Source organism: Mercurialis annua, linkage group LG2 (genome assembly GCF_937616625.2).
Source record: "Mercurialis annua linkage group LG2, ddMerAnnu1.2, whole genome shotgun sequence".
NCBI lineage: Eukaryota > Viridiplantae > Streptophyta > Magnoliopsida > Malpighiales > Euphorbiaceae > Mercurialis > Mercurialis annua.
Genome location: NC_065571.1, coordinates 54,935,101 through 54,961,398, shown reverse-complemented (window position 1 = coordinate 54,961,398; position 26,298 = coordinate 54,935,101). Strand labels below are relative to the sequence as shown.

At 31.7% G+C, this 26,298-nt stretch overlaps 1 protein-coding gene across 1 annotated transcript; it reads left to right on the top strand.

Annotated features, from left to right (window-relative positions):
• The first annotated feature begins 1,257 nt into the window (after window positions 1-1,257).
• LOC126668751 (amino acid transporter AVT1I-like) lies at window positions 1,258-2,574 on the top strand. Its single transcript, XM_050361932.1, has 2 exons — window positions 1,258-1,351; window positions 1,454-2,574. The coding sequence occupies exons 1-2, from the start codon at window positions 1,258-1,260 to the stop codon at window positions 2,572-2,574; spliced, it is 1,215 nt and encodes a 404-aa protein (XP_050217889.1).
• The last annotated feature ends 23,724 nt before the right edge of the window (window positions 2,575-26,298 follow it).

Here is a 26,298-nt window from a genome sequence, read left to right as displayed (position 1 = left end):
GTATGTGACCAAACCGACATTTGTAGATATGAGGATTTTACAAAATTATTGATTAATAATGGTTAATTTGATATACTAATGAACATATATAATTAAGTAGATGCCATTTTTTACATGAGCTATAAATCTAAAATTATTGTAGTATATACTAAGATAGATATTTCAATTGACTATCATGAGATTATCATTTTAAATTAATGCAAGCAACGACAAAACCGCTAAAGATCTCGGGTAGGTTATGGTTCGACCTTCATCTGATTTTTTTTTAAATGAGGTAGAATATCGTGCATCTAAGATTACATAAAAGTTTTTTTTATGAATAAAAACTTACATGAAAGTTAAGTATGTGTTGCTGAAAGATTTATATATTGAACTCGAGCTGAAATGAAATCATGATTCTACCATCGAATGCAAGTTCACTAGCTAGAATTATATATATATATATATATATATATATATATATATATATATATATATATATATATATATACTTTCTTATTTAAAACGAAATTGATAATTTTTGCTAGAGGCTCAATTTTTAATAAAGCAATCAATAATTGATGGTAAAATTGAACAATAAAATAAAAATGAAGACCGATTTAGTATGATGTTAGCATGAGTTTTCAAATTTATTTAAATATTAATATGAGAAATGTATTTTAGTTGTTGGTATAATTTTGATTTTTTTTGTACAACTGATAAATTAAAAATATTTTATTAGAAGAATAAAATGCAGAACTTAAAACATTAGTGTAATTTTTTATTTGTCCTAATTATAAAAAAATTAATTAGCTATTGTTTCATAAAAAATACTCCGAAGGTCATGCAAGAGCCAATTAATAAATAAAAGGAAAAACAATAGTAGAATTATCGTTTTTAAACTCACTTGTCAAAAAAGTCATGCAAGAGCCAATTAATAAACATAAATGCATATATAAGTGTCTGTCTTTATATTATGTAATAAGTAAAAATAGGATGGTTATGTGTGCAAAGATCAATTATTAGACAAATCAAATGAGGGGCTTATTTGCAATTTAGGCCATTTTGTGTTTACAATCCTCGCTACAAATACCACTGCCCAGTGCCCAGTTTGGAAATCAATAGAAGAGATTCTGCTTTCCTATTTGAATACTAAACTCTCCATTTTTTCATTTTCTTATAATCTGAAACAAAACATCCACCACATTGCCGGAGAAGAAAAGGAAGATACCGGAGAACTTGTTTCTGCAGCAAAATTTTGGAAAAGAGGGGCCCGGAATGGAAATCTCACAGCAATCCGATGAACATGCTGCTGCTGCAGAAGGAACCACCTTTAGCAGAACCTGTTTCAATGGGGTTAATATGTTATCTGGTAAAGTTCTTTTTTCTTCCTTTTTCTATCTTTTTATTCTAAACAGAAACGTTAAGGCAATATGATGGTTTACTTATTTTTTCTATTTGTTTATGCATGCAGGTGTTGGGATTTTGTGTGTTCCATATGCCCTCTCACAAGGAGGATGGCTTAGCTTAGGGTTTCTCTTCGTAGTAGCAATTCTGTGTTGGTACACGGGATTACTACTACGAAGATGCATGGATTCGGACAACACTATTAATTCATATCCTGATATCGGGGAAAGGGCATTTGGTTTAAGAGGAAGAGTCTTAGTTTCGGTTCTGACATATATTGAATTATACTTAGTGGCTGTTGAGTTTTTAATAATTGAGGGGGACAATTTACATAAGATTTTTCCTCATGCTCTTAGTTTTAAGATTGGTGCTCTTAGTATTGGGGGTAAACAAGGGTTTACTATCCTAAGTGCACTTGTTATATTGCCCACTGCATGGTTTAGGACTCTAGGTGTGTTGGCTTATGTTTCGGCCACCGGTGTTATTGCTTCATTTGCGTTGTTAATTTGTGTCCTATGGGTCGGTGTATTTGATAACGTCGGTTTTGACGAGAGGGGCGAGCTTTTCAGTTTCAGTGGTCTACCGACTACCGTTACGCTGTTCACATTCTGCTACTCTGCTCATGCTGTTTTCCCTACCCTGTATAAATCCATGCAGGATAAAACTCGGTTTTCTAGCGTTTTAGCGGTCTGCTTTGTAACAAGCACGGTTACTTACGGATTGATGGCAATTTTAGGATATTTGATGTTTGGAGAAAATTTAGAGTCTCAAATAACTTTAAATCTCCCTACAAAAAAGATCAGCACAAAAATTGCTGTATTTTCTACTCTAGTCAACCCCTTCACCAAGTATGCTCTCATAATTACTCCAATTGTGAATGCGATTGAGGACAGATTTCATCTCGATGATCGACGAAATCTAAGCATCGCAATGAGAACTTCGATTGTGATAACCACAATAGTTGTGGCGATCACAATACCGTTCTTTGCCTATATAATGTCATTCATTGGAGCTATTGGTGTTACGGTATCCCTCGTATTGCCATGCCTGTGCTATTTGAAAATCAATAGGGCAGCTAGAAAATTGGGATTTGAAATGGTAGTGATAGTGGGGATATTAATATCCGGGGCTTTTGTCGTTGTAATCGGTAGTTATACTTCTGTGAAACAAATTATAAACCATCTGTAAATTGTGACAAAACTGTTTTGTAAATATAGCTTCCTGTTATTTTTGTAATGTCAGAAATCATTTAGAAATGCAATTATCAGTTATTTAACGTTTGACTTGACGAGAAAGGAAACTCTCATATTTCCTACTAACCATATTTGTGTTGCTTTTTATTTTTGGTAATTACCTTTGATAATAATTTTATAATATTACATCAATATTAATTAATTAACTTTATTTTTGAAATATCTAATTTAGTATGGAAACAATTCACTTTTTTATGGAACAAAACTGCAACAAAAGAAACAAATTAACTAATTAATTCCAGGATCCCAGCTTTTGTCTTGCATCCAAATTTGAAGGAGACTATAGAGACTGCCAGAGCAGCTATACCATGAGCGATCAGCGCCAGAATTCAAAGCATTAATGAGCTGGATATTAATATTATAACTACTATGTAGTAAACAAATACAATTGCTAATTATTCTTACCTTTTTAACATTGAACCATCCCTTTAAAAATATTGTGTAACCTAAACCTCCCTTTAAATTTACTTATTTAATATTATTGATTTTTCATTTTTTTTATAAAAGCAAATGAATAATCTACATTTATGATGATTGACAATAATTGGTAACTGATTTTAGCCTTTCCAATTATGTTGTTTTAATTTTTTTATAAAAAAATATTGTTTAATCCTCCTATTTGTTCTCTTTTTATTGTATCCCACACACATTAAATCCAGTCGATTTTTAATCTATATTATTAAAGTTAAAATGCTTCAATCAATTAAGAAGGCTACTGCACTTCAATTCAAAACTGAATTCTATATCCGATAGAAAAATAACCCCATGACTCATAAATAACGGTAATTTTGAGGATTCAAAATCATTCTTATCATTTTTCTGTCATTATTTATGCATGTTATCTGATTTTCAATTGTTAGGATGAACGTTTAGTTGTTCTTATCTTTTTTGCCATGAAAATTTCCATAACTGTACAAATTCGGTTCAAACATACGTGATTTGCCACGCTGGGTTAGATCGGCAAAATATTAGAAGTTGAGGGGGTTAAATGAAGTAAAATTAAAAATTAAGAGGTTTAATAAAAGATTAAAAAAATATAAGCTGAGTAATGTTTAAAAAAACAAGATGGTATAATTTTTTTTATGAATAAGATGGTATAATTTAGAAGGAAAAATTATATGTTAAGCTTCATTTTCCAAGTCTTATATTCACAATAATGGAGGAATCCCATGCCCATTATACAAAACCGCTTATAGTCTTATATTCACAGTAATAATTAATTTTACCCGTTCGCTTATAGGCTTTTAAAGCAGACTGTATTTTTATAGTATGACGTGTATTTTTCCTCTGTTTAGTTTACATGCCTTCATTTAGACATGAAACAAAAGCTATATATGTTCACACACATAAATAAATTAAATTACACTACTCTTTGAATTACTCCCTCCGTTCTTTTTTAGTTGTCCATTTAGCAAAATATATTTGTTTCTAATTAGTTGTACATATAGAATTTCAATGTGATTTTAGCTATTATCTTCCAAATTTATCCATCCCTAATAAATGACTCCATGTTTTCATTTGAAAAATATTTATTAACTAATAGGCTATAATAGTATTTTTTTTCATAATTTAAGACAAAAGGAGCATTATCTTGATATGTGTAATATTGGCTAAATGGACAACTAAAAAAAACGGGGGGAGTATTAATTTTATTAATAACTGAAAGATATTAAATTAAATTGAATTTAAGTGATAATAAATGTGTTATTTTTAATGGCCGCGTCTGTCCAGTTTAGTCATGATAGATGAACCAGATGAACTAAATTTATATTTTTCGTAAGTTAGTTGGTTTGTTTCGACCAGTTCAACCAGTTGGTACAATTTGATTTTTTGATTGCTAGTGTAAAGTTCAATTTTTATGTCGATTTGGTTAACAAATGTTTAAAAATTAAACCAAAAACTAAAAAAAAGTATTTTTCTATAACTTAAATACAAAAAATCATTTTTATCCAAACTTAAATAAATTTTGATTTGGCTTTGTTCATAAGAAAAGTTTGGTTCCATTTTTGCTCAGTCTATGGTATGGACATGGTATGCATTAGTCGGTTCGATTTCTTAGTTGAAATATTAAAAATATTTGATTTTTGAAGAGGATAAAAACTAAACCGAAATATAGAGAAAAGTCGGATCTAATTCTTTTCTATTTTTTTGAAAATTTATAATCATTAGGAGTAATTAACAAGAGCCGTCAGTCTGCTTATTTTATATTATAATATTATTAGAGTATATTTAAAATTCTCTAAATAAAAATTGATATATTCTATATGTTGATATGTCTTATATTTAATTAAAAGTAATGATTAATTTATGTACTCTTGAGTTAATTACAATGACTATTGAATTTTGTTCGATATTTAACAATTTTTAAATATAAATTGTATAGTTAATTTTTTTCCTATTATCTATATAAAACTAAGTATGATACGAAAAGATATAACTAAAAGTAAATTTTTCTTACCCGTAACTGAATTATATAAAACCGATTTATAACCGAACCGAACTAATTACTTGATTTGATCAGCTACTTCGATTAACTAAATACAGAATTGCATTAAAATTTATTATAAAATAAAATAATAAGCGCTGGCCCGTTGGACAATACTCTACTAAAATTGCAAGTATAGTTTCTCCCACGAACGTTTTTCCTTTTCCAGAATTATTATATTCGCTCAAATCAAGCCTTGAAATTACAATCATGGTTGGTTTACATTCTAACTAAAACTATTTTATGTCGTCAACTCTATCTTTAATTAGCAAGTTAACGACGTACTATTATTTTGTAAGTTTGAATATTTTTCTTCCTAAATCTTAGAATAATATTTTTATCAAACGATAATAATACTTAAAATTATGGCTTATTTGAAATAGTTTATCTTAACTAGCACTTTTGCTTAATTATCTAATTAATATCTATATTAGTAATATAGCTATTTTTTAATATATATTTAACCTATATACTATAACATTAGTAGTTTAGTTGAAGTAGTTTAACATTTAATAAGTAAAAAGGACAATAATATAAATATATTCCTCTTCTCTATCCGTTCATTCACACACACACACACACACACATATATATATATATATATATATATATATATATATATAAAAGACATAAAGATTATAAAAGACGAACTTGATATATTTATTTTGGATTAGTACATTTTAAGGTCCCTTAATTTTATATTTTTAATTTATCTAGTCCTTAAATTTCCATTTGATCTTATTTGATCCCTATTTTTTTATATTTTTAGTTTATTTGGTCTCTAAATTTTTATTTTGTTTTATTTGGCCCATAAACTCTATATTTTTTAGCTTATCTGGTCTCTAAACTTTCATCCGTTAGATAACCCAAGGAAGCGAAAAAATCAAAGTTCAAGGACCAGATAAACTAAAAATGTAAAGTTCAGGGGATCAAATAAAACTAAATGGAAGTTTAAGTATTAGATAAATTAAAAACGTAAAGTTGAAGAACCTTAAAATATTTAATCCTTTTATTTAAATAGACACATAATTAGTAAAAACTACTTGGGGTGTTTAAGTTGAGGAAACATTTGCCATTTTAATATTAAAATTGATGGACTTACCAACTTACCTACAGAAGATATTTATAATATAAGATTTGGTACGTGAACTCTGTGTGCATGCCTTCATTAAGAGATCAAATAACTTTTGATATTGACATGCAACAGAAGATATGCATCTTCACACACATTAAAGAAATTAAATTACATTACTCGTGAATTATTAAATTTATTAATGCGAGAAGGATATGAAATTAAATTGAGTTTAAGTGAGAACAAATGCATTAAAAGCAGATTAAAAAGGAAATTAAATTACATAAACAAATGTATATATATATATATATATATATATATATATATATATATATTGTTATAAGTTAAACTTGAAATGAATTAAACTAAGAAACGTAATTAATAAAACTTAGTTTAAGTTACCATGTATTAAGTGTTAGGTTATGGATGTGTTATGAAGTTACTTGCATTAAATCTATAAGTTAGCTTTATATTAATTAAGCTAAAGTTAAATAAACTTTGTATACGTTGATTTACAAAGTACTATAAATAGGCATGTAATGTTTCATATCAAATCAAGAAAAGCAAATATAAAAGTTTAAACATATTGCTTACTTCCTTTCTTTCTTTCTTTGTGTGTGGAGTGTGTTTGTGAGTATTATTAATTAAAGGGCCTACCATCTTCCAACAAAGTGGTATCGGAGCCATAATAGTGAAATGTCATCGAGAGGGAATTCTTTTTCTTTTCAATACCCACAACTCACTAAAACCAATTATGAGAATTGGTCGAATAGAATGAAAGCTATCCTTGGTTCACAAGGTGTGTGGGATATAGTTGAAAATGGTTTTGAGCTGGTCGAAGATGAGGCGGCACTAAATCAAGTCCAAAGAGATGCTTTGGAGAAAGAGAGAAAGAAAGATCAAAGTGCTCTCACAATCATTCACCAAGGTTTGGATGATGATATGTTTGAAAAGGTGGCTATTAATACTACCTCGAAGCAGGCTTGGGAGACTCTTCAATACTCTGTCATGGGAGTTGAGAAAGTAAAGAAAGTTCGGCTTCAAACTCTAAGGGCTGAGTTTGAATCACTCTTTATGAAGGAGAGTGAAACCATATCAGATTATACCACAAGAGTGTTGGTGGTAATTAATCAAATGAAGAGACTTGGAGAAAGAATAGAAGATGTTCGTGTAGTTGAGAAGATTTTGCGATCTCTCAATATGAAATTTAATCATGTTGTGGTTGCCATTGAAGAGTCAAAAGACACTGAGACCATGACAATTGATCAATTGTGTGGATCTTTGTGTGCGTATGAAGAAAGAATGAATCGTGGAAAACAAGAACATGTTGATCAGGCCTTGCTAACAAAATCCTTTAGCAAATCAAGAGGTGATTCTTCTACTAGAGGTGGTCGTGGACAACTCCGTGGAAGAGGCCGTGGTCGTGGATATGGACGTGGTCAAGGAAGAGGCGAACAAAACTCTTTCAATGAAAATAGAAATCAAAATTTTCATAGAGGTCGTGGCAGAGGAAGCGGAAGAAGCAATTATGGGGTATACGAAAGGAAAAATGATAAAACTAGAGTGCAATGTTACTCTTGTAGCAAGTATGGCCATTATTCACGGGAATGCCAAAATGAAGCAGTAGAAGAGGAGACAAAGCTTGTAGAACGCCAAGATAATGATGCAGATCAAGCTTTATTCTTTTCTAATAAGGAAGAAACCATAACTCACAAGAGTGCTTGGTATCTTGATAATGGTGCCAGTAATCATATGACTGGAGATAAAAGCAAGTTCGTGGAACTCAATACTAAAGTTAGTGGCAATGTGCGATTTGGCGATGACACAAGGGTGGAAATTCATGGCAAAGGTACAGTTTTATTTGAGACAAAACATGGCAGTCATAAACTTCTCCAAGATGTTTATTATATTCCAAAATTGAAAAGCAATATTTTGAGTATTGGTCAGCTTTTGGAGAATGGTTGTAAAATTAATATGGAAGGGCGTACTCTATGGCTTAAAGATCGTGATGGTAATCTTATTGCCAAAGTGGCGATGACAAAGAATAGAATGTTCATTCTAGATATGAAAGCAGGTGAAGCTATGTGTTTGAAAGCTTGTGTGGAAGATACATCATGGATCTGGCATATGCGATTCGGGCATTTGAATTTTGAAAATCTGAAGGATTTAGGAAGAAAGAAATTAGTGAAGGATATTCCGGTTATTGATCATCCAGGACAGTTATGTGAAGCATGTTTACTTGGAAAGCATTCAAGAAAGAGCTTTCCAAAGCAATCTGTCTCCAGAGCTACCAAGCCACTCCAGCTTATTCATTCAGATGTTTGTGGTCCAATTAATCCTCCATCGCTTGGTAAAAGCTCTTATTTCGTGTTATTCATTGATGATTATACTAGAAAGACTTGGATTTATTTCTTAAAGAATAAATCTGATGCTTTTGATTCTTTTAAGAAATTCAAAGCTCTTGTTGAGAAAGAGAGTAGTTATAAGATAAAATCTTTGAGAACTGATAGAGGAGGAGAGTTTACTTCTAATGAATTTAAAAGTTTCTGTGAGTTGCATGGAATTCGGAGGTTCTTGACCGTTCCAGGATCACCCCAACAAAATGGAGTTGCAGAGAGGAAGAATAGAACAATTCTGAATATGGCGAGATCAATGCTGAAGAGTAAAAATATGCCAGAAGAGTTTTGGGCTGAAGCAGTTGCATGTGCTGTGTATCTTTCAAATCGGTGTCCAACTAAGAGTTTGAAAGATGTGATCCCTCAAGAAGCGTGGAGTAAACAGAAGCCAAGTGTGTCCCATTTGCGAGTTTTTGGATCAGTTGCTTATGTACATGTTCCAAAGCAACACAGGACCAAGCTGGATGATAGAAGTGAGAAGTTTGTTTTCATCGGTTATGATGAGAATTCAAAAGGTTATAGATTGTTCAATCCTGACAATGGAAAGATAGTGACTAGCAGAGATGTCGAGTTTAATGAAAAACAATCGTGGGACTGGAGTTCACAAAAGGAAGGATCATATGATTTCCTGCCTTACTTTGAAGATGAAGAGCCAATAGTTCATGAAGCTGAAGTTACACCACCAGCTTCACCAGCTCCTTCATCCCAGACATCGACATCAACATCACCTTCATCAAGTTCAAGTGACAGGCCAAGGAGATATCGAAATCTTGAAGACATTTATAATGAAACTGGAAGGTTTGATGACATGAACTTATTATGTTTTCTTGCTGATGTTGAACCTTTAAGTTTTGAAGAAGCTAGCAAAGATGAGAGGTGGATTCAAGCCATGAATGAAGAGATTCAGTCCATCCAAAAGAATGATACTTGGAAACTTGTTTCTAATCCAAGTACTCATCAACCAATTGGAGTCAAATGGGTGTACAAAGTCAAGAAGAATGCTAAGGGTAAAGTAGAGAGGTACAAGGCTAGACTTGTGGCAAAAGGGTACAAGCAGAGACAGGGCATGGACTATGAAGAGGTTTTTGCTCCTGTTGCTCGCATGGAGACTATCAGACTATTGATTTCACTTGCAGCACAAAATCATTGGCAGATTCACCAGTTGGATGTCAAGTCAGCATTTCTAAATGGATTTCTTGAAGAGGAAGTTTATATTGAACAACCCGAGGGGTATGTTGTTGAAGGCTATGAAGACAAAGTGCTAAAACTTAACAAGGCTCTGTATGGGCTCAAACAAGCACCGAGAGCGTGGAATAGTCGAATTGATAAGTATTTTCAAGAGAATGGCTTCCGCAAATGCATGCATGAGTATGCTCTTTATGTGAAAGAGCAAGATGGAGATTTGTTGTTTGTCTGTATCTATGTAGATGATCTTATTTTTACAGGTACTAATCCCAATATGTTCAATGACTTTAAGAAGGCGATGGAACGCGAATTTGAGATGAGTGATATGGGACTCATGTCCTATTATTTGGGAATCGAAGTGAAGCAAATGGAAGATGGTATTTTCATATCACAGGAGCGCTATGGAAAAGATATACTCAAGAAGTTCAATATGACAAACTGCAAGCCTGTCAGCACCCCTATGGAGATTGGAGTAAAACTTTCAAAAGTGGAAGTAGATGCTGGGAGAATAGATTCAACTTTGTTCAAAAGTCTCGTTGGAAGTTTGAGATACTTAACTTGCACGAGACCGGACATCTTGTTTGCGGTTGGACTTGTCAGTCGGTTCATGGAGAAACCCACAACTTCTCATATGAAAGCAGCCAAGAGAATTTTACGATACTTAAAAGGTACACTTGATTATGGAATTTTTTATTCAGTGTCTGATGATTTCAAGTTGCTGGGTTATTGTGATAGTGATTTTGCTGGAGACATTGATGATAGAAAAAGCACTAGTGGTTTTATATTCTCAATGGGAAATAGTGCAATTTCTTGGTGTTCGAAGAAGCAACCAATTGTGGCACTTTCATCATGCGAATCTGAGTATGTTGCAGCTACTTCATGTACGTGTCATGCAATTTGGTTACGAAGGTTATTGAAAGAAGTTCACTTAGAGCAAGGAGAAGCTACCAAGATTATGATAGATAACAAGTCTGCTCAAGCACTAGCAAGAAATCCAGTGTTTCATGACCGAAGTAAGCATATCGATACAAGGTATCATTTTATCCGTGAGTGTATTGAAAATAAAGAAATTGAATTGGAGTATGTGAGAACCGATGATCAGGTTGCTGATATTTTCACGAAGCCTTTGAAATACGACAGTTTTCAGAAACTGAGAATGATGCTTGGAGTTACAAGAAGTTCAAGTTTACAGGGGAGTGTTATAAGTTAAACTTGAAATGAATTAAACTAAGAAACGTAATTAATAAAACTTAGTTTAAGTTACCATGTATTAAGTGTTAGGTTATGGATGTGTTATGAAGTTACTTGCATTAAATCTATAAGTTAGCTTTATATTAATTAAGCTAAAGTTAAATAAACTTTGTATACGTTGATTTACAAAGTACTATAAATAGGCATGTAATGTTTCATATCAAATCAAGAAAAGCAAATATAAAAGTTTAAACATATTGCTTACTTCCTTTCTTTCTTTCTTTGTGTGTGGAGTGTGTTTGTGAGTATTATTAATTAAAGGGCCTACCATCTTCCAACATATATTACTATAATTCATCCTAAAAACAACAAAATCATGAACACAAAATTGCAAGATTCATAGTTACAACAGGAGGAAGATGAAGTGGGAGTTGCTAAATGAGTTGGTCTTCTTCTTCTTCTTCTTCAGCCATCTAGTTACCGGCCGGTCACCGGATATCTTCTTACCGTCAATTTGTAGGGTTAGGCTCGGCCAAGAAAGTAGGATTCTGGTCACCAGCCATAATAACAACAATCTTTGGCTCACCGGAATCCACCCTTATTTCAACTTGTTTCCCTGCAACATCATCCTCATCCCCAGTTCTTGATCGACTATGATTACCAAAAGAACACATAAGAGCTACCAAAGAAAAAACAATAAGACCAAACGTCAGAGTTAACCCAATAAACAGATATAGCGTCAGAGAATTCCAATGCCAAAATCCAGCAGCTGGTGAAGAGTTGCTAGGAGGAGGACTACTCATTTCCATTTTTTTTCTTCTCACTTTTTTTTAGGGTTTTTAATGGAAAGGGTGTTACTGTTTTGTGGTGGTATATATAGAACCAATAGAGGTAAAAGCTGTGTTTAAATAGTGCAGAATAGTTAATATTTTCGATGAACCGGGTGATTTGGCGTGGTTAAAAAAGGTTTATTGAGGACTTATATTCATCAATTTGAAATTAAAAAAAAAATTATTGTATACAAATATTATACGTAAAAAATACATCTCCAAGGTATTTATTATCTGAAGATCAGTCATTACAACGTCATCAATTTTCTTTTCACCAACATTCTCAGCTCGTTTAACGACAAGCACATCATCCGAAAGAAAATATTGTTAACAATAATAATTTAAGCTACAATTCCTAAAAATTATAAAAATATAAAATAACACAATTATACTTACAAAATTAATTGCATCTGTATTTTCATCACCAAAATCCTTAAAGTCTTTACTAAGATTAGTCGTCATCAGCAGTCGGATTAAACTGCAATAAAAAAATTAGCTAAAAAAACAAACTTAAATAATAACAGTAAGCAACTTGTCTTGAATTGTTGCTCGATGCCTAAATATTTCTCGATCACAAGCACAACATCGTAATGACACTCAGCTTATTTTCAATGGATGCAATTGCAGAAGATTGTTCTTTTTGATTTGCAACAAAAACATCCAATTGATTCAATCGGGAGAAACTGGTTCGTTGCATAGATGATTCACCCTTTTGAACTTCATAAAATCACCAAGATTTTGATCATCACTTGAATCATCGATATTTTCGACAATTTTTGTTTTACCAGTTTGGAAAAATCCAGAATATTTACGTACCAATTTCGAATCCAACACGAAAGGATTGATGAGTGCGTTAAGTAGAGATGAATGGTCGAAAAGAATCTCAGATTATAACTAAAACAAACGAGATATGAATCAAGAACGATAATAACGATATCGAAACGAATAAACAAAGGAAACAAATATGATTTACTTACCGAATTTGATTTAAATGAAAGGGATAATGGGTATTGTTTTTCAGAGCGTTATAGGATTTTCGGACGACTAGGGTTTTGTTTAAAATCTCAAAAAAAAAATATGTGCGATGACATGTCTATTTATAGACATGTCAAACTCGCTGAGTGTGGGGGGCACATTGCACACAAGCAGGCCCGGCCTAAACTGGACCGGTTCGATATAAAATCGAACCCGGAAGCATCCCGAATCAAAATGTAACCCAAAACGAAACAAACCACCAGAAAACGAGCCCAAAATCAACTTGAAACGTGATCGAAAAACACGGGATATTACATTTAACCTGTTATGGAAATTAAAAATTTATTTTTTTATATTTATTGTTATAAATAATACATTAAGGAATCACATTATCAATCATTATATTAATTAACCATGTGCATCACACTTGCATTAAAAGTAGATAAAAATAAATTGTTACAAATTCTATAACATATATAAAAGTGTTTTAGCGGGGGAAATATTTTCATTCACCTCTTCATAATTTATAAACTTAAACTCTTAGAAATTGTTTCTAATCATAATCAACCACTAACACTTTCATAGAAATAACTAATTTCTTTACATGACATCTCAACTTTAACTATTAATTTTTTTTCCTAATTCTAATTAATCATTTAAAAGTCATGCCCAATAATTTCAAATATAAATAGTAAAATACCAATTAATAAATTGAAAATATATATTTATTAATAAAAAATTATATATTAAACATGTCATGTAAATTAAAAATTTATCTTATTATATTTATTATTATAAATAATACATTAACGGATCACATTATCAATCACTATATTAATTAACCATGTGCATCACACCTGCATTAAAAATAGATAAAAATAAATTGTTACCAATATATTTACGACCGTACATAGCTTAAATTTTGGGGATTGCAAGAAATGAATTTTAAAAATCATATACAATTAGTACATTTTATATGTTGCCGTCTTTATATGATTATAAGTATTAGCTTATTATATTATTATAAAAGAAAATTACATGTAGTAATTTCAAATATAATTACGATACATATATAATTAAAAAATTATGTTTAACAATTTTAAATATAAATTATGATAAATAAATAAAAAATATAAACCACGTACAACGCACGTACACAATAAACTAATTGAGAATAAAAATGTGTTACATAACAATTCAAATATAGAATTACTAACATTTTGAAAACAAAAACTTTACATCTTCCACTACTAAAAAACAGCTATTTAGCGACGGATTTTTCCTTCGCTAAATGGCAGAAATCCGTCGCTAATCACATTTAGCGACGGACTTAGTCCGTCGCTATATTTCTCGTCGCTAAAATTTTAACGACGGGATAAAAAAAATTAGCGACAGATTTTTAACAAATTAGCGACGGATTTAAATCCGTCGCTAATTTTTAAAAATAAAAAAAATTAATTTTTTAATTAAAATTATAAAATGAAATATTATTTAATCGGTCGCCCTTCGTAACACACCCACCCGCAATTTTCACAAATTTTCCAACTTCCCAGTAGGTCACCCATCCTTCATATTGCTCCCACCCAATCCTCTTTAACCTTATAATTCCCTCGCGCGTAACTCCACCTCAACTAACTCATATTCTAGTTATATATCTATGTATATTATATTTAAATATATCTGAAAGTAATAAAAAGTTACTCCCGCAATTTACTCCCGTAATATAAAGTAATTATTTTTTCATACTAATTATTTTTAAATAAATAAGTAATAAATTATTTTTTAATAATTATTTTAAATAAAAATAACAAATAATAAATTATTATTTTTTTAATAAATTATTTTTTAACTAATATTTTTTAAATTAATATTTATTTTTTTAATTAATAATTTTTGAAATTAATAATTTTTTTATAAAAATAATACTTTTAGCGACGTATTACAAAATCCGTCGAAAAAGGAGAAAACAAAATTGGCGGGATGATTCCCGCCAATTTTTTTTAGGATTTAGCGACGGATTCAAAATCCATCGCTAAATCTGTCGCTAATCGACTGTTTTCTAGTAGTGTTCATTGGTTGCTAACAAAAAGCTAAGAAACTGCATATTTGCCCCTTGAAAGCACCGTATACCTAAAAATAAAAATAGAAATTAAGATTAGCTAAGCACCCAATATGTTTTTGATTACTTGTTATATTTTAAATAATTCTAAAAAACCAAAAAAATGTTAAGCATATTATGCATGTACCAATTGCTCAATTGCTCAATTAAACTATTTAATCTTTTATTTCAGTTACAAATTTTAAACAAATAACAGTCATAACAACTTTATTCAAACTAACATCTGCTTCTTATGCTTTTTTTTTAAAACTTTTTCAATAAATCACTTTTTTAAATATGATCCTACTTTAACTCTACTTTCTCAATAAATCACTTTTCTTTAAATTTTTTATTAAGTCAGTTCTCATTATCATAAAAAAGAGCTGAGATAAATGTTTATCTATATAAAACATATAAAGAAGAAGTGAAAAACACTGTACATTGTATAGTAACTTTCACTTCCCCTTATAACCCTTCCTAATTTCTGCTTTGGGCAACCTGTAGTTAGATATTTAAGATAATTTGTAAGTTTTGTAGTCCATTAAGGACTTTTACTTCGTTACAGTCCATGTGGGTGGAGAAATTTAACACCGTTGGTGAAAAACCGTCCATGCAAAAGTTAAGTTAATCATTACTACATGCCGACAAAGACTTTTACTTTGCATATAGACACATGATGTAATTTAGCAGAAACGGTGCTAAACACCGTTACAACACCGTTATTTCCCTGTTGCAATTGAAGAAGCAACTTTATGAGTAAGTTTCTACGGTTGAACTAGCTTATGTGGAAGCGACATGTCCATATATTTTTCCTTGATCTTATATTCTTAATCCTTATAAATATACTGAACACTGTAAATTAGTTTTTGCAAAGAGAGAACATACAATTTTAGAATTATTGTTGTTCATAATACTAGAGTTATATATTACAATTATTATTGCAGGTGTTTATCAATTCTTTTCTAATCCACTTTTTAATTTATTTAAAGTTTACAAATCGGGAAGTTCGATAAAAAAGAACAAGGTAAAAGAGCAATTTTCCGGTAAAGATGCTCTGCAGCAAATTGCTGCTCCAGATTATCAATTCGGTTTTGATCTGTTGGGTGTAGCCATGGCTGTAAGATTTCATATGAGTTAATGGGTGCGGCGAGAAAGAATGTCCTTTTTGAAATAAAAAGGTGTTTGGTATTTGTGTGTTTAGACTTTAGATTGAATGCCCAATTGTTTGTGGTGGGATGAACGGCTTCGATTAAGATTCGCTGAGATGCAATGTGTATTTATTTATTGATTAAAAAAAAGGAATGGTAAATTATATTATTAATTGTTAAAAATACTCCATTATATAAAAGTTTCATTTCATTACACATTGCATTTTTAGCAGTTAAATAATGCTTTGTTAATAATTAATTACTCACAACGAAAACTCAAAATTGAAAAAATATGACGAGTGAAGCTCTCAAGAAAGATTTCAGAGAACCTTCGACAGAAGATAGGTCGATGATAGGAGTATTTTACTCCTATATTTAGGGTCGATTTTACTCGGTTTTCATCATGTGTAGTATTGTTTTTATACATTATTTGGCGTTTTTACGTTTAATAGTGTTTGTTAGTGTTTCAGTGGAAATTAGGTGAAAAACGACTATTTGGGGCAAATTTATGGTGGATTGCGTGTACGAGTAAAAAGCGTAGCTTGCGGACGAAGGAATTGAAGTTCACGAACGAGATTGAGAAAAGAATAGGTTGTTCCCGTTCGAAACAAAGGTTTCCCGAACGGGAACCATGCAGAATGAGCATGAGTCCCGAACGAGAAGGCCTTGTTCCGTTCGGGACTCAAGAAGAAATCACATCTCAAAGCTTTCGGATTCAAGTTTTTTCGAACGTGAAAGAGGTTCCCGTTCGGGAAAGAAGAAAATTGGGCATGTCACGAACGGAACTATGGTTTCCCGAACGGGAAAGAAGAAAAATACACGTGCAGCAGACTTTGAATTGGACTGAAATTCCTCCTCAAATTACAATTACAATTCCTATTACAAATTGATTTGTAATACGAATTAGAAGACTCCGGAACTTCTCCTACTATATAAAGACCTTGTACTAGACTCAATTTAAGATGTAGAATAATGTAGAATAATTTAGAATACATTAGTTTTAATTATTTTCTCTTAGATTAGCGTTTTAGTTTAGTTTTTTCCAGCAGTTTATAAGTAGTTTATAATTAGTTTCTGCAAGACGATTGTTGAAGATTTCAAGCTTAATCAAGACGATTCTTTCCGAAATTGACAACTCCGGTATTTATTGTTTAATTATGCTTTCTTCTTCATCATCCTTCTTGTTTTGTTTCAGTTTTATTATGAGTAACTAAAACCCTTGTTCGAGGGTTGATATGAACTTATAAATTGGTAATTATTTGGATTGGATGGATTAGTATTAATTCGTGTCTTAATTATTAATCTTATTGCTTGGATTAAATTAGCTACTTAGTTCATGATTTTGTGTTTAATTAACTAATTGAGAGATTGTTAATTAAATAGACATAGATAATTAAGAACTTAGAGAAAAACGCCGTGAGAGCGGGTTGGAATTTAGGTAGTCATTGAGTTTGCTTCATAATTATAATTTGATTATTTAATTCAGTTTTAATATCGTGAGAGCGAGTTAATAATTGGTTAGTTAATTAGGTTGTGATTTTATTCGGATCTTTGAGGCTTGAGAGGGCGGGATTCGGTGCTTTAGAATAGCTCGATTCGCGATAAAATCACTAAAAAATCCTATTCCATAATTTTACTTATTTATTTGGGATTATCAATCCTTGAACTTTTTAATCTTATTGTTTTAAACCCTATTTTATTATTTGTTTTCAGTTTATATTAGTTTAATTAAATTACAAAATCCTATTGATTTTTCTAGCTAGCCGATTAAAGAATATTTGAAATTAGTGATTAAGTCCATTGTCTCTGTGGGATCGATACTTGGTCTTCCAAGTTATATTACTTGAGCGATATCGTACACTTGCGATTATTTGCCAACAAGTTTTTGGCGCCGTTGCCGGGGACAATTGCGTATTTAATAAATTAAGAGTATTATATTCTTGATTGTGTTAGCTTTTATTTTCTGTTTTTTATTTTTATTTTTTTGTGTTTATTGGATTTTACGTGGGGTGTTCTTGTTTTTGGGTGTGCAGGAAATTTGATATTTGTTGGTTTTTTCTCAATTTGTTTTTGGTGTACCTATTTTGGAAAGAGTAATGGCATGGAATCAAAATTATATGCAGTACCGAAATTTTCAGTATAACTGTGAAATTTGTGGGGATTTTGGTCATACTCGAGCTGACTGTCATGTACTCTATCCAGATTGGAATGGACATGCCAACTATATGGGTGATCAATGGCAAGATAGTGAAACTTATGGTTGGAACGATACTTGGGAGAACTTCAATGAAAATTTGAACTTTAATTCAAGTTATCACCCACATCATAACGAATGGGATTTCAATTCCAACTTTGATAATGAACCACAACAATCACCGGATTTTCAGCAAAATTGGAATGTGGATGAAGGAAGCAAGATTGACGAATTCATTGAGGAGATGAGAACCGGTTTCCAAAATCAAGCCGCGGTCAACCACCGTCTTGAGACGCAAATTTCTCAATTGGCTATTTTGATTCAAAATATAGCTCAAGATGGTCTACCATCTACAACAGAATCAAATCTAAAAGAGCAAGTAAAAGTAATTGAGCTTCGAAGCGGAAAATCACTTGACAGTCCATATGTTACGAAGGTGGTTCAAGTTGACGATGTGCCGATCAATAGTGACGATGAGATGGCTGAAACTCCATATGTCAATGCTTTAGTTGGACATCATCCAATAAAGGTACATGTAGAGGTCGAAAAAGAACAGTGTGAGGATGGCGAACTTGAAACTCCGATTTTCCACCCAGTTACAACACCCATGAGCTTAAATAATGAAAGTGGAGAGCAATTTGGTATTACGGTACTCTACAAGGAATTTAATAAAACCTTTGATTTTAAAGATCCATTCTTAGAAGGATTTGATTCCGAGTATGATGGAAATAATACTAAATATATAAATATGCTTCATACTCCTCATGTTCCCTACTATAGAGTACAAGCATACTCTATATCATCCGAGTTTTATTCGAAGGAGCCAACAAGAAAAAAAAGGGAGAAGATGCTACCAAGACGGCTTCCTCATGTTAGGTTTTATTTTTAGCAACCTTATGCAAAGAGTCAAGCTTTAGACTCTAACTAAAGCGCACTTGGGAGGCAATCCCAAGAGGTATTATTTTCCTTTCATCTTACACTCATGTTTTTTTAATTTTTTTTATTTCATTACACTGAGGACATTGCATGAAATAGTGTGAGGATGGGGGAAAAACATATCGTTTAGTTAGGATTTTTTATTTATTTTATTATTATTATATTTTCTTAGGGTTAGTATGTGTTTGTTTTTTTATTATTATTTTATTTTTCTTGTGTTTTTATGCTTTAATAGATTGTTTTAGGGTGTTGTTAGGGTGTTAGTAGTTTATTTTCAATGTCTTGTATCGCTTTAAATCTTTGTCTTTTAAATATGAAAGTGTTAGTTGATTTGGTGTGTATCTTAATTAATTTGTCAATCTTAGATTTCCCCGAATCAATGAATGTATGAACGCGACTTCTTAATTCGACAATTGATAAGTGATGCTTGCTTAATGACTTAATAATTCGTTGACATAATCCGATGAAATAAGGGTGAATTCAAAATTTAGACTTGTTCAAATCGTTGAAACATAATTGAATAACTTGATGCGGATTCATGACATGTCGATTGTTTATTTGTATAGTCGTTTTCAAACTTTTGGCATAAGTAGCATAATTCTTGTAGGAATTGAGTTTATGGTATGACACTACACACTTTTGAGAGTTTTGAGCTTAATTTCCTTGTTGTGAGTGTTGATTTTATGTTTTATTCCTAGAACTTGCTCGGTGTCCGTTTAAAGTTACACGGTTGAGTTTTCAACAATTAGATGATTATGGCAATTAGGTATAACCTTTCTTTTAGACCACTTAAATAGACTACCCTTTATTCCCTAGATTACACCAATTTGAGCCTTAAACCTTTTTATTGTTTTTACCGTATTTTACCCTTTACCGTTCTATGCTTTACCTCTTTTGTTTACCTTATCGACTTTATATATTATTTGTTATGACTATGATAAATATAGGTGATTAATAACTCGAGATTAGTGAAAAGAGAAAGTGAACTACATTGTGCTTAAAAGATTAAGATTGCGCCTTGAAAAAAGATTGAAAGAAAAAAAAAAGAGTTAAAAAATTTGCAAGTAATAGCTAAAAAGAAGAAAAATTTCTGAGATTGCAAAAAGCAATGAGGAGAGCGTAATTCAAAAAGAAAAGAAAGTTATAAGTTCATATAAACGCAAAAGCGGAGTTAGATCGACCTAGAAGTTAATAGTAGTAATAAATAGTTTATTAAGTTGATAATTAGCCTTTGTTTTATCCTTTTTACCTACCCTTTACCTTAGCCACATTACAACCCAATAAAAGACCATATGATTTTTGTTGATTACCGAATCAAGTAGCGGAGTCCGGGACTATGAGCAAGCTTATGGTGAGTATTCATGTTTTCAATTGTGAGCTTTCTTTGTTATATACCCTACTTGTTGAAATATTGATGCCATTAGCTTAGTTTTTTACTAAATTGTGCTATGATTTGCTTAAGTGGAAAAATTGATTATTTTCCATGTCCCGCAAGTGATAGTGAAGCTTGAAGTGTGATTCAATTTGACCTTGTACTAATGAGTTAGTAACCGTTGTTATATTGAATTATGTCATAAAATTATTATTGTTATTTGATTGCATCATTATTTAGTTGTCGGTTTTAGAAGATTGTTTTTCATATTATTCATAGGGTCGGGGATTTCTTTTATTGATTTATTGTTAAGTTATATGCTAAGGATTTCTAACATATTTTGTAGAGTAAGATTTATTTCTTGCTTGAGGACAAGCAAAGGTTAAGTGTGAGGAGGTTTGATAGGAGTATTTTACTCCTATATTTAGGGTCGATTTTACTCGGTTTTCATCATGTGTAGTATTGTTTTTATACATTATTTGGCGTTTTTACGTTTAATAGTGTTTGTTAGTGTTTCAGTGGAAATTAGGTGAAAAACGACTATTTGGGGCAAATTTATGGTGGATTGCGTGTACGAGTAAAAAGCGTAGCTTGCGGACGAAGGAATTGAAGTTCACGAACGAGATTGAGAAAAGAATAGGTTGTTCCCGTTCGAAACAAAGGTTTCCCGAACGGGAACCATGCAGAATGAGCATGAGTCCCGAACGAGAAGGCATTGTTCCGTTCGGGACTCAAGAAGAAATCACATCTCAAAGCTTTCGGATTCAAGTTTTTTCGAACGTGAAAGAGGTTCCCGTTCGGGAAAGAAGAAAATTGGGCATGTCACGAACGGAACTATGGTTTCCCGAACGGGAAAGAAGAAAAATACACGTGCAGCAGACTTTGAATTGGACTGAAATTCCTCCTCAAATTACAATTACAATTCCTATTACAAATTGATTTGTAATACGAATTAGAAGACTCCGGAACTTCTCCTACTATATAAAGACCTTGTACTAGACTCAATTTAAGATGTAGAATAATGTAGAATAATTTAGAATACATTAGTTTTAATTATTTTCTCTTAGATTAGCGTTTTAGTTTAGTTTTTTCCAGCAGTTTATAAGTAGTTTATAATTAGTTTCTGCAAGACGATTGTTGAAGATTTCAAGCTTAATCAAGACGATTCTTTCCGAAATTGACAACTCCGGTATTTATTGTTTAATTATGCTTTCTTCTTCATCATCCTTCTTGTTTTGTTTCAGTTTTATTATGAGTAACTAAAACCCTTGTTCGAGGGTTGATATGAACTTATAAATTGGTAATTATTTGGATTTGATGGATTAGTATTAATTCGTGTCTTAATTATTAATCTTATTGCTTGGATTAAATTAGCTACTTAGTTCATGATTTTGTGTTTAATTAACTAATTAAGAGATTGTTAATTAAATAGACATAGATAATTAAGAACTTAGAGAAAAACGCCGTGAGAGCGGGTTGGAATATAGGTAGTCATTGAGTTTGCTTCATAATTATAATTTGATTATTTAATTCAGTTTTAATATCGTGAGAGCGAGTTAATAATTGGTTAGTTAATTAGGTTGTGATTTTATTCGGATCTTTGAGGCTTGAGAGGGCGGGATTCAGTGCTTTAGAATAGCTCGATTCGCGATAAAATCACTAAAAAATCCTATTCCATAATTTTACTTATTTATTTGGGATTATCAATCCTTGAACTTTTTAATCTTATTGTTTTAAACCCTATTTTATTATTTGTTTTCAGTTTATATTAGTTTAATTAAATTACAAAATCCTATTGATTTTTCTAGCTAGCCGATTAAAGAATATTTGAAATTAGTGATTAAGTCCATTGTCTCTGTGGGATCGATACTTGGTCTTCCAAGTTATATTACTTGAGCGATATCGTACACTTGCGATTATTTGCCAACAAGTTTTTGGCGCCGTTGCCGGGGACAATTGCGTATTTAATAAATTAAGAGTATTATATTCTTGATTGTGTTAGCTTTTATTTTCTGTTTTTTATTTTTATTTTTTTGTGTTTATTGGATTTTACGTGGGGTGTTCTTGTTTTTGGGTGTGCAGGAAATTTGATATTTGTTGGTTTTTCCTCAATTTGTTTTTGGTGTACCTATTTTGGAAAGAGTAATGGCATGGAATCAAAATTATATGCAGTACCGAAATTTTCAGTATAACTGTGAAATTTGTGGGGATTTTGGTCATACTCGAGCTGACTGTCATGTACTCTATCCAGATTGGAATGGACATGCCAACTATATGGGTGATCAATGGCAAGATAGTGAAACTTATGGTTGGAACGATACTTGGGAGAACTTCAATGAAAATTTGAACTTTAATTCAAGTTATCACCCACATCATAACGAATGGGATTTCAATTCCAACTTTGATAATGAACCACAACAATCACCGGATTTTCAGCAAAATTGGAATGTGGATGAAGGAAGCAAGATTGACGAATTCATTGAGGAGATGAGAACCGGTTTCCAAAATTAAGCCGCGGTCAACCACCGTCTTGAGACGCAAATTTCTCAATTGGCTATTTTGATTCAAAATATAGCTCAAGATGGTCTACCATCTACAACAGAATCAAATCTAAAAGAGCAAGTAAAAGTAATTGAGCTTCGAAGCGGAAAATCACTTGACAGTCCATATGTTACGAAGGTGGTTCAAGTTGACGATGTGCCGATCAATAGTGACGATGAGATGGCTGAAACTCCATATGTCAATGCTTTAGTTGGACATCATCCAATAAAGGTACATGTAGAGGTCGAAAAAGAACAGTGTGAGGATGGCGAACTTGAAACTCCGATTTTCCACCCAGTTACAACACCCATGAGCTTAAATAATGAAAGTGGAGAGCAATTTGGTATTACGGTACTCTACAAGGAATTTAATAAAACCTTTGATTTTAAAGATCCATTCTTAGAAGGATTTGATTCCGAGTATGATGGAAATAATACTAAATATATAAATATGCTTCATACTCCTCATGTTCCCTACTATAGAGTACAAGCATACTCTATATCATCCGAGTTTTATTCGAAGGAGCCAACAAGAAAAAAAAGGGAGAAGATGCTACCAAGACGGCTTCCTCATGTTAGGTTTTATTTTTAGCAACCTTATGCAAAGAGTCAAGCTTTAGACTCTAACTAAAGCGCACTTGGGAGGCAATCCCAAGAGGTATTATTTTCCTTTCATCTTACACTCATGTTTTTTTAATTTTTTTTATTTCATTACACTGAGGACATTGCATGAAATAGTGTGAGGATGGGGGAAAAACATATCGTTTAGTTAGGATTTTTTATTTATTTTATTATTATTATATTTTCTTAGGGTTAGTATGTGTTTGTTTTTTTATTATTATTTTATTTTTCTTGTGTTTTTATGCTTTAATAGATTGTTTTAGGGTGTTGTTAGGGTGTTAGTAGTTTATTTTCAATGTCTTGTATCGCTTTAAATCTTTGTCTTTTAAATATGAAAGTGTTAGTTGATTTGGTGTGTATCTTAATTAATTTGTCAATCTTAGATTTCCCCGAATCAATGAATGTATGAACGCGACTTCTTAATTCGACAATTGATAAGTGATGCTTGCTTAATGACTTAATAATTCGTTGACATAATCCGATGAAATAAGGGTGAATTCAAAATTTAGACTTGTTCAAATCGTTGAAACATAATTGAATAACTTGATGCGGATTCATGACATGTCGATTGTTTATTTGTATAGTCGTTTTCAAACTTTTGGCATAAGTAGCATAATTCTTGTAGGAATTGAGTTTATGGTATGACACTACACACTTTTGAGAGTTTTGAGCTTAATTTCCTTGTTGTGAGTGTTGATTTTATGTTTTATTCCTAGAACTTGCTCGGTGTCCGTTTAAAGTTACACGGTTGAGTTTTCAACAATTAGATGATTATGGCAATTAGGTATAACCTTTCTTTTAGACCACTTAAATAGACTACCCTTTATTCCCTAGATTACACCAATTTGAGCCTTAAACCTTTTTATTGTTTTTACCGTATTTTACCCTTTACCGTTCTATGCTTTACCTCTTTTGTTTACCTTATCGACTTTATATATTATTTGTTATGACTATGATAAATATAGGTGATTAATAACTCGAGATTAGTGAAAAGAGAAAGTGAACTACATTGTGCTTAAAAGATTAAGATTGCGCCTTGAAAAAAGATTGAAAGAAAAAAAAAAGAGTTAAAAAATTTGCAAGTAATAGCTAAAAAGAAGAAAAATTTCTGAGATTGCAAAAAGCAATGAGGAGAGCGTAATTCAAAAAGAAAAGAAAGTTATAAGTTCATATAAACGCAAAAGCGGAGTTAGATCGACCTAGAAGTTAATAGTAGTAATAAATAGTTTATTAAGTTGATAATTAGCCTTTGTTTTATCCTTTTTACCTACCCTTTACCTTAGCCACATTACAACCCAATAAAAGACCATATGATTTTTGTTGATTACCGAATCAAGTAGCGGAGTCCGGGACTATGAGCAAGCTTATGGTGAGTATTCATGTTTTCAATTGTGAGCTTTCTTTGTTATATACCCTACTTGTTGAAATATTGATGCCATTAGCTTAGTTTTTTACTAAATTGTGCTATGATTTGCTTAAGTGGAAAAATTGATTATTTTCCATGTCCCGCAAGTGATAGTGAAGCTTGAAGTGTGATTCAATTTGACCTTGTACTAATGAGTTAGTAACCGTTGTTATAATGAATTATGTCATAAAATTATTATTGTTATTTGATTGCATCATTATTTAGTTGTCGGTTTTAGAAGATTGTTTTTCATATTATTCATAGGGTCGGGGATTTCTTTTATTGATTTATTGTTAAGTTATATGCTAAGGATTTCTAACATATTTTGTAGAGTAAGATTTATTTCTTGCTTGAGGACAAGCAAAGGTTAAGTGTGAGGAGGTTTGATAGGAGTATTTTACTCCTATATTTAGGGTCGATTTTACTCGGTTTTCATCATGTGTAGTATTGTTTTTATACATTATTTGGCGTTTTTACGTTTAATAGTGTTTGTTAGTGTTTCAGTGGAAATTAGGTGAAAAACGACTATTTGGGGCAAATTTATGGTGGATTGCGTGTACGAGTAAAAAGCGTAGCTTGCGGACGAAGGAATTGAAGTTCACGAACGAGATTGAGAAAAGAATAGGTTGTTCCCGTTCGAAACAAAGGTTTCCCGAACGGGAACCATGCAGAATGAGCATGAGTCCCGAACGAGAAGGCCTTGTTCCGTTCGGGACTCAAGAAGAAATCACATCTCAAAGCTTTCGGATTCAAGTTTTTTCGAACGTGAAAGAGGTTCCCGTTCGGGAAAGAAGAAAATTGGGCATGTCACGAACGGAACTATGGTTTCCCGAACGGGAAAGAAGAAAAATACACGTGCAGCAGACTTTGAATTGGACTGAAATTCCTCCTCAAATTACAATTACAATTCCTATTACAAATTGATTTGTAATACGAATTAGAAGACTCCGGAACTTCTCCTACTATATAAAGACCTTGTACTAGACTCAATTTAAGATGTAGAATAATGTAGAATAATTTAGAATACATTAGTTTTAATTATTTTCTCTTAGATTAGCGTTTTAGTTTAGTTTTTTCCAGCAGTTTATAAGTAGTTTATAATTAGTTTCTGCAAGACGATTGTTGAAGATTTCAAGCTTAATCAAGACGATTCTTTCCGAAATTGACAACTCCGGTATTTATTGTTTAATTATGCTTTCTTCTTCATCATC

What these genes read in the sequence shown, in the direction of transcription:
- LOC126668751 (XM_050361932.1), top strand. Translation starts at nt 1,258, where the DNA reads ATGGAAATCTCACAGCAATCCGATGAACATGCTGCTGCTGCAGAAGGA. An exon ending in TGGGGTTAATATGTTATCTG is followed by an intron (nt 1,352 to 1,453) that starts GTAAAGTTCTTT and finishes TTATGCATGCAG; the next exon opens with GTGTTGGGATTTTGTGTGTT.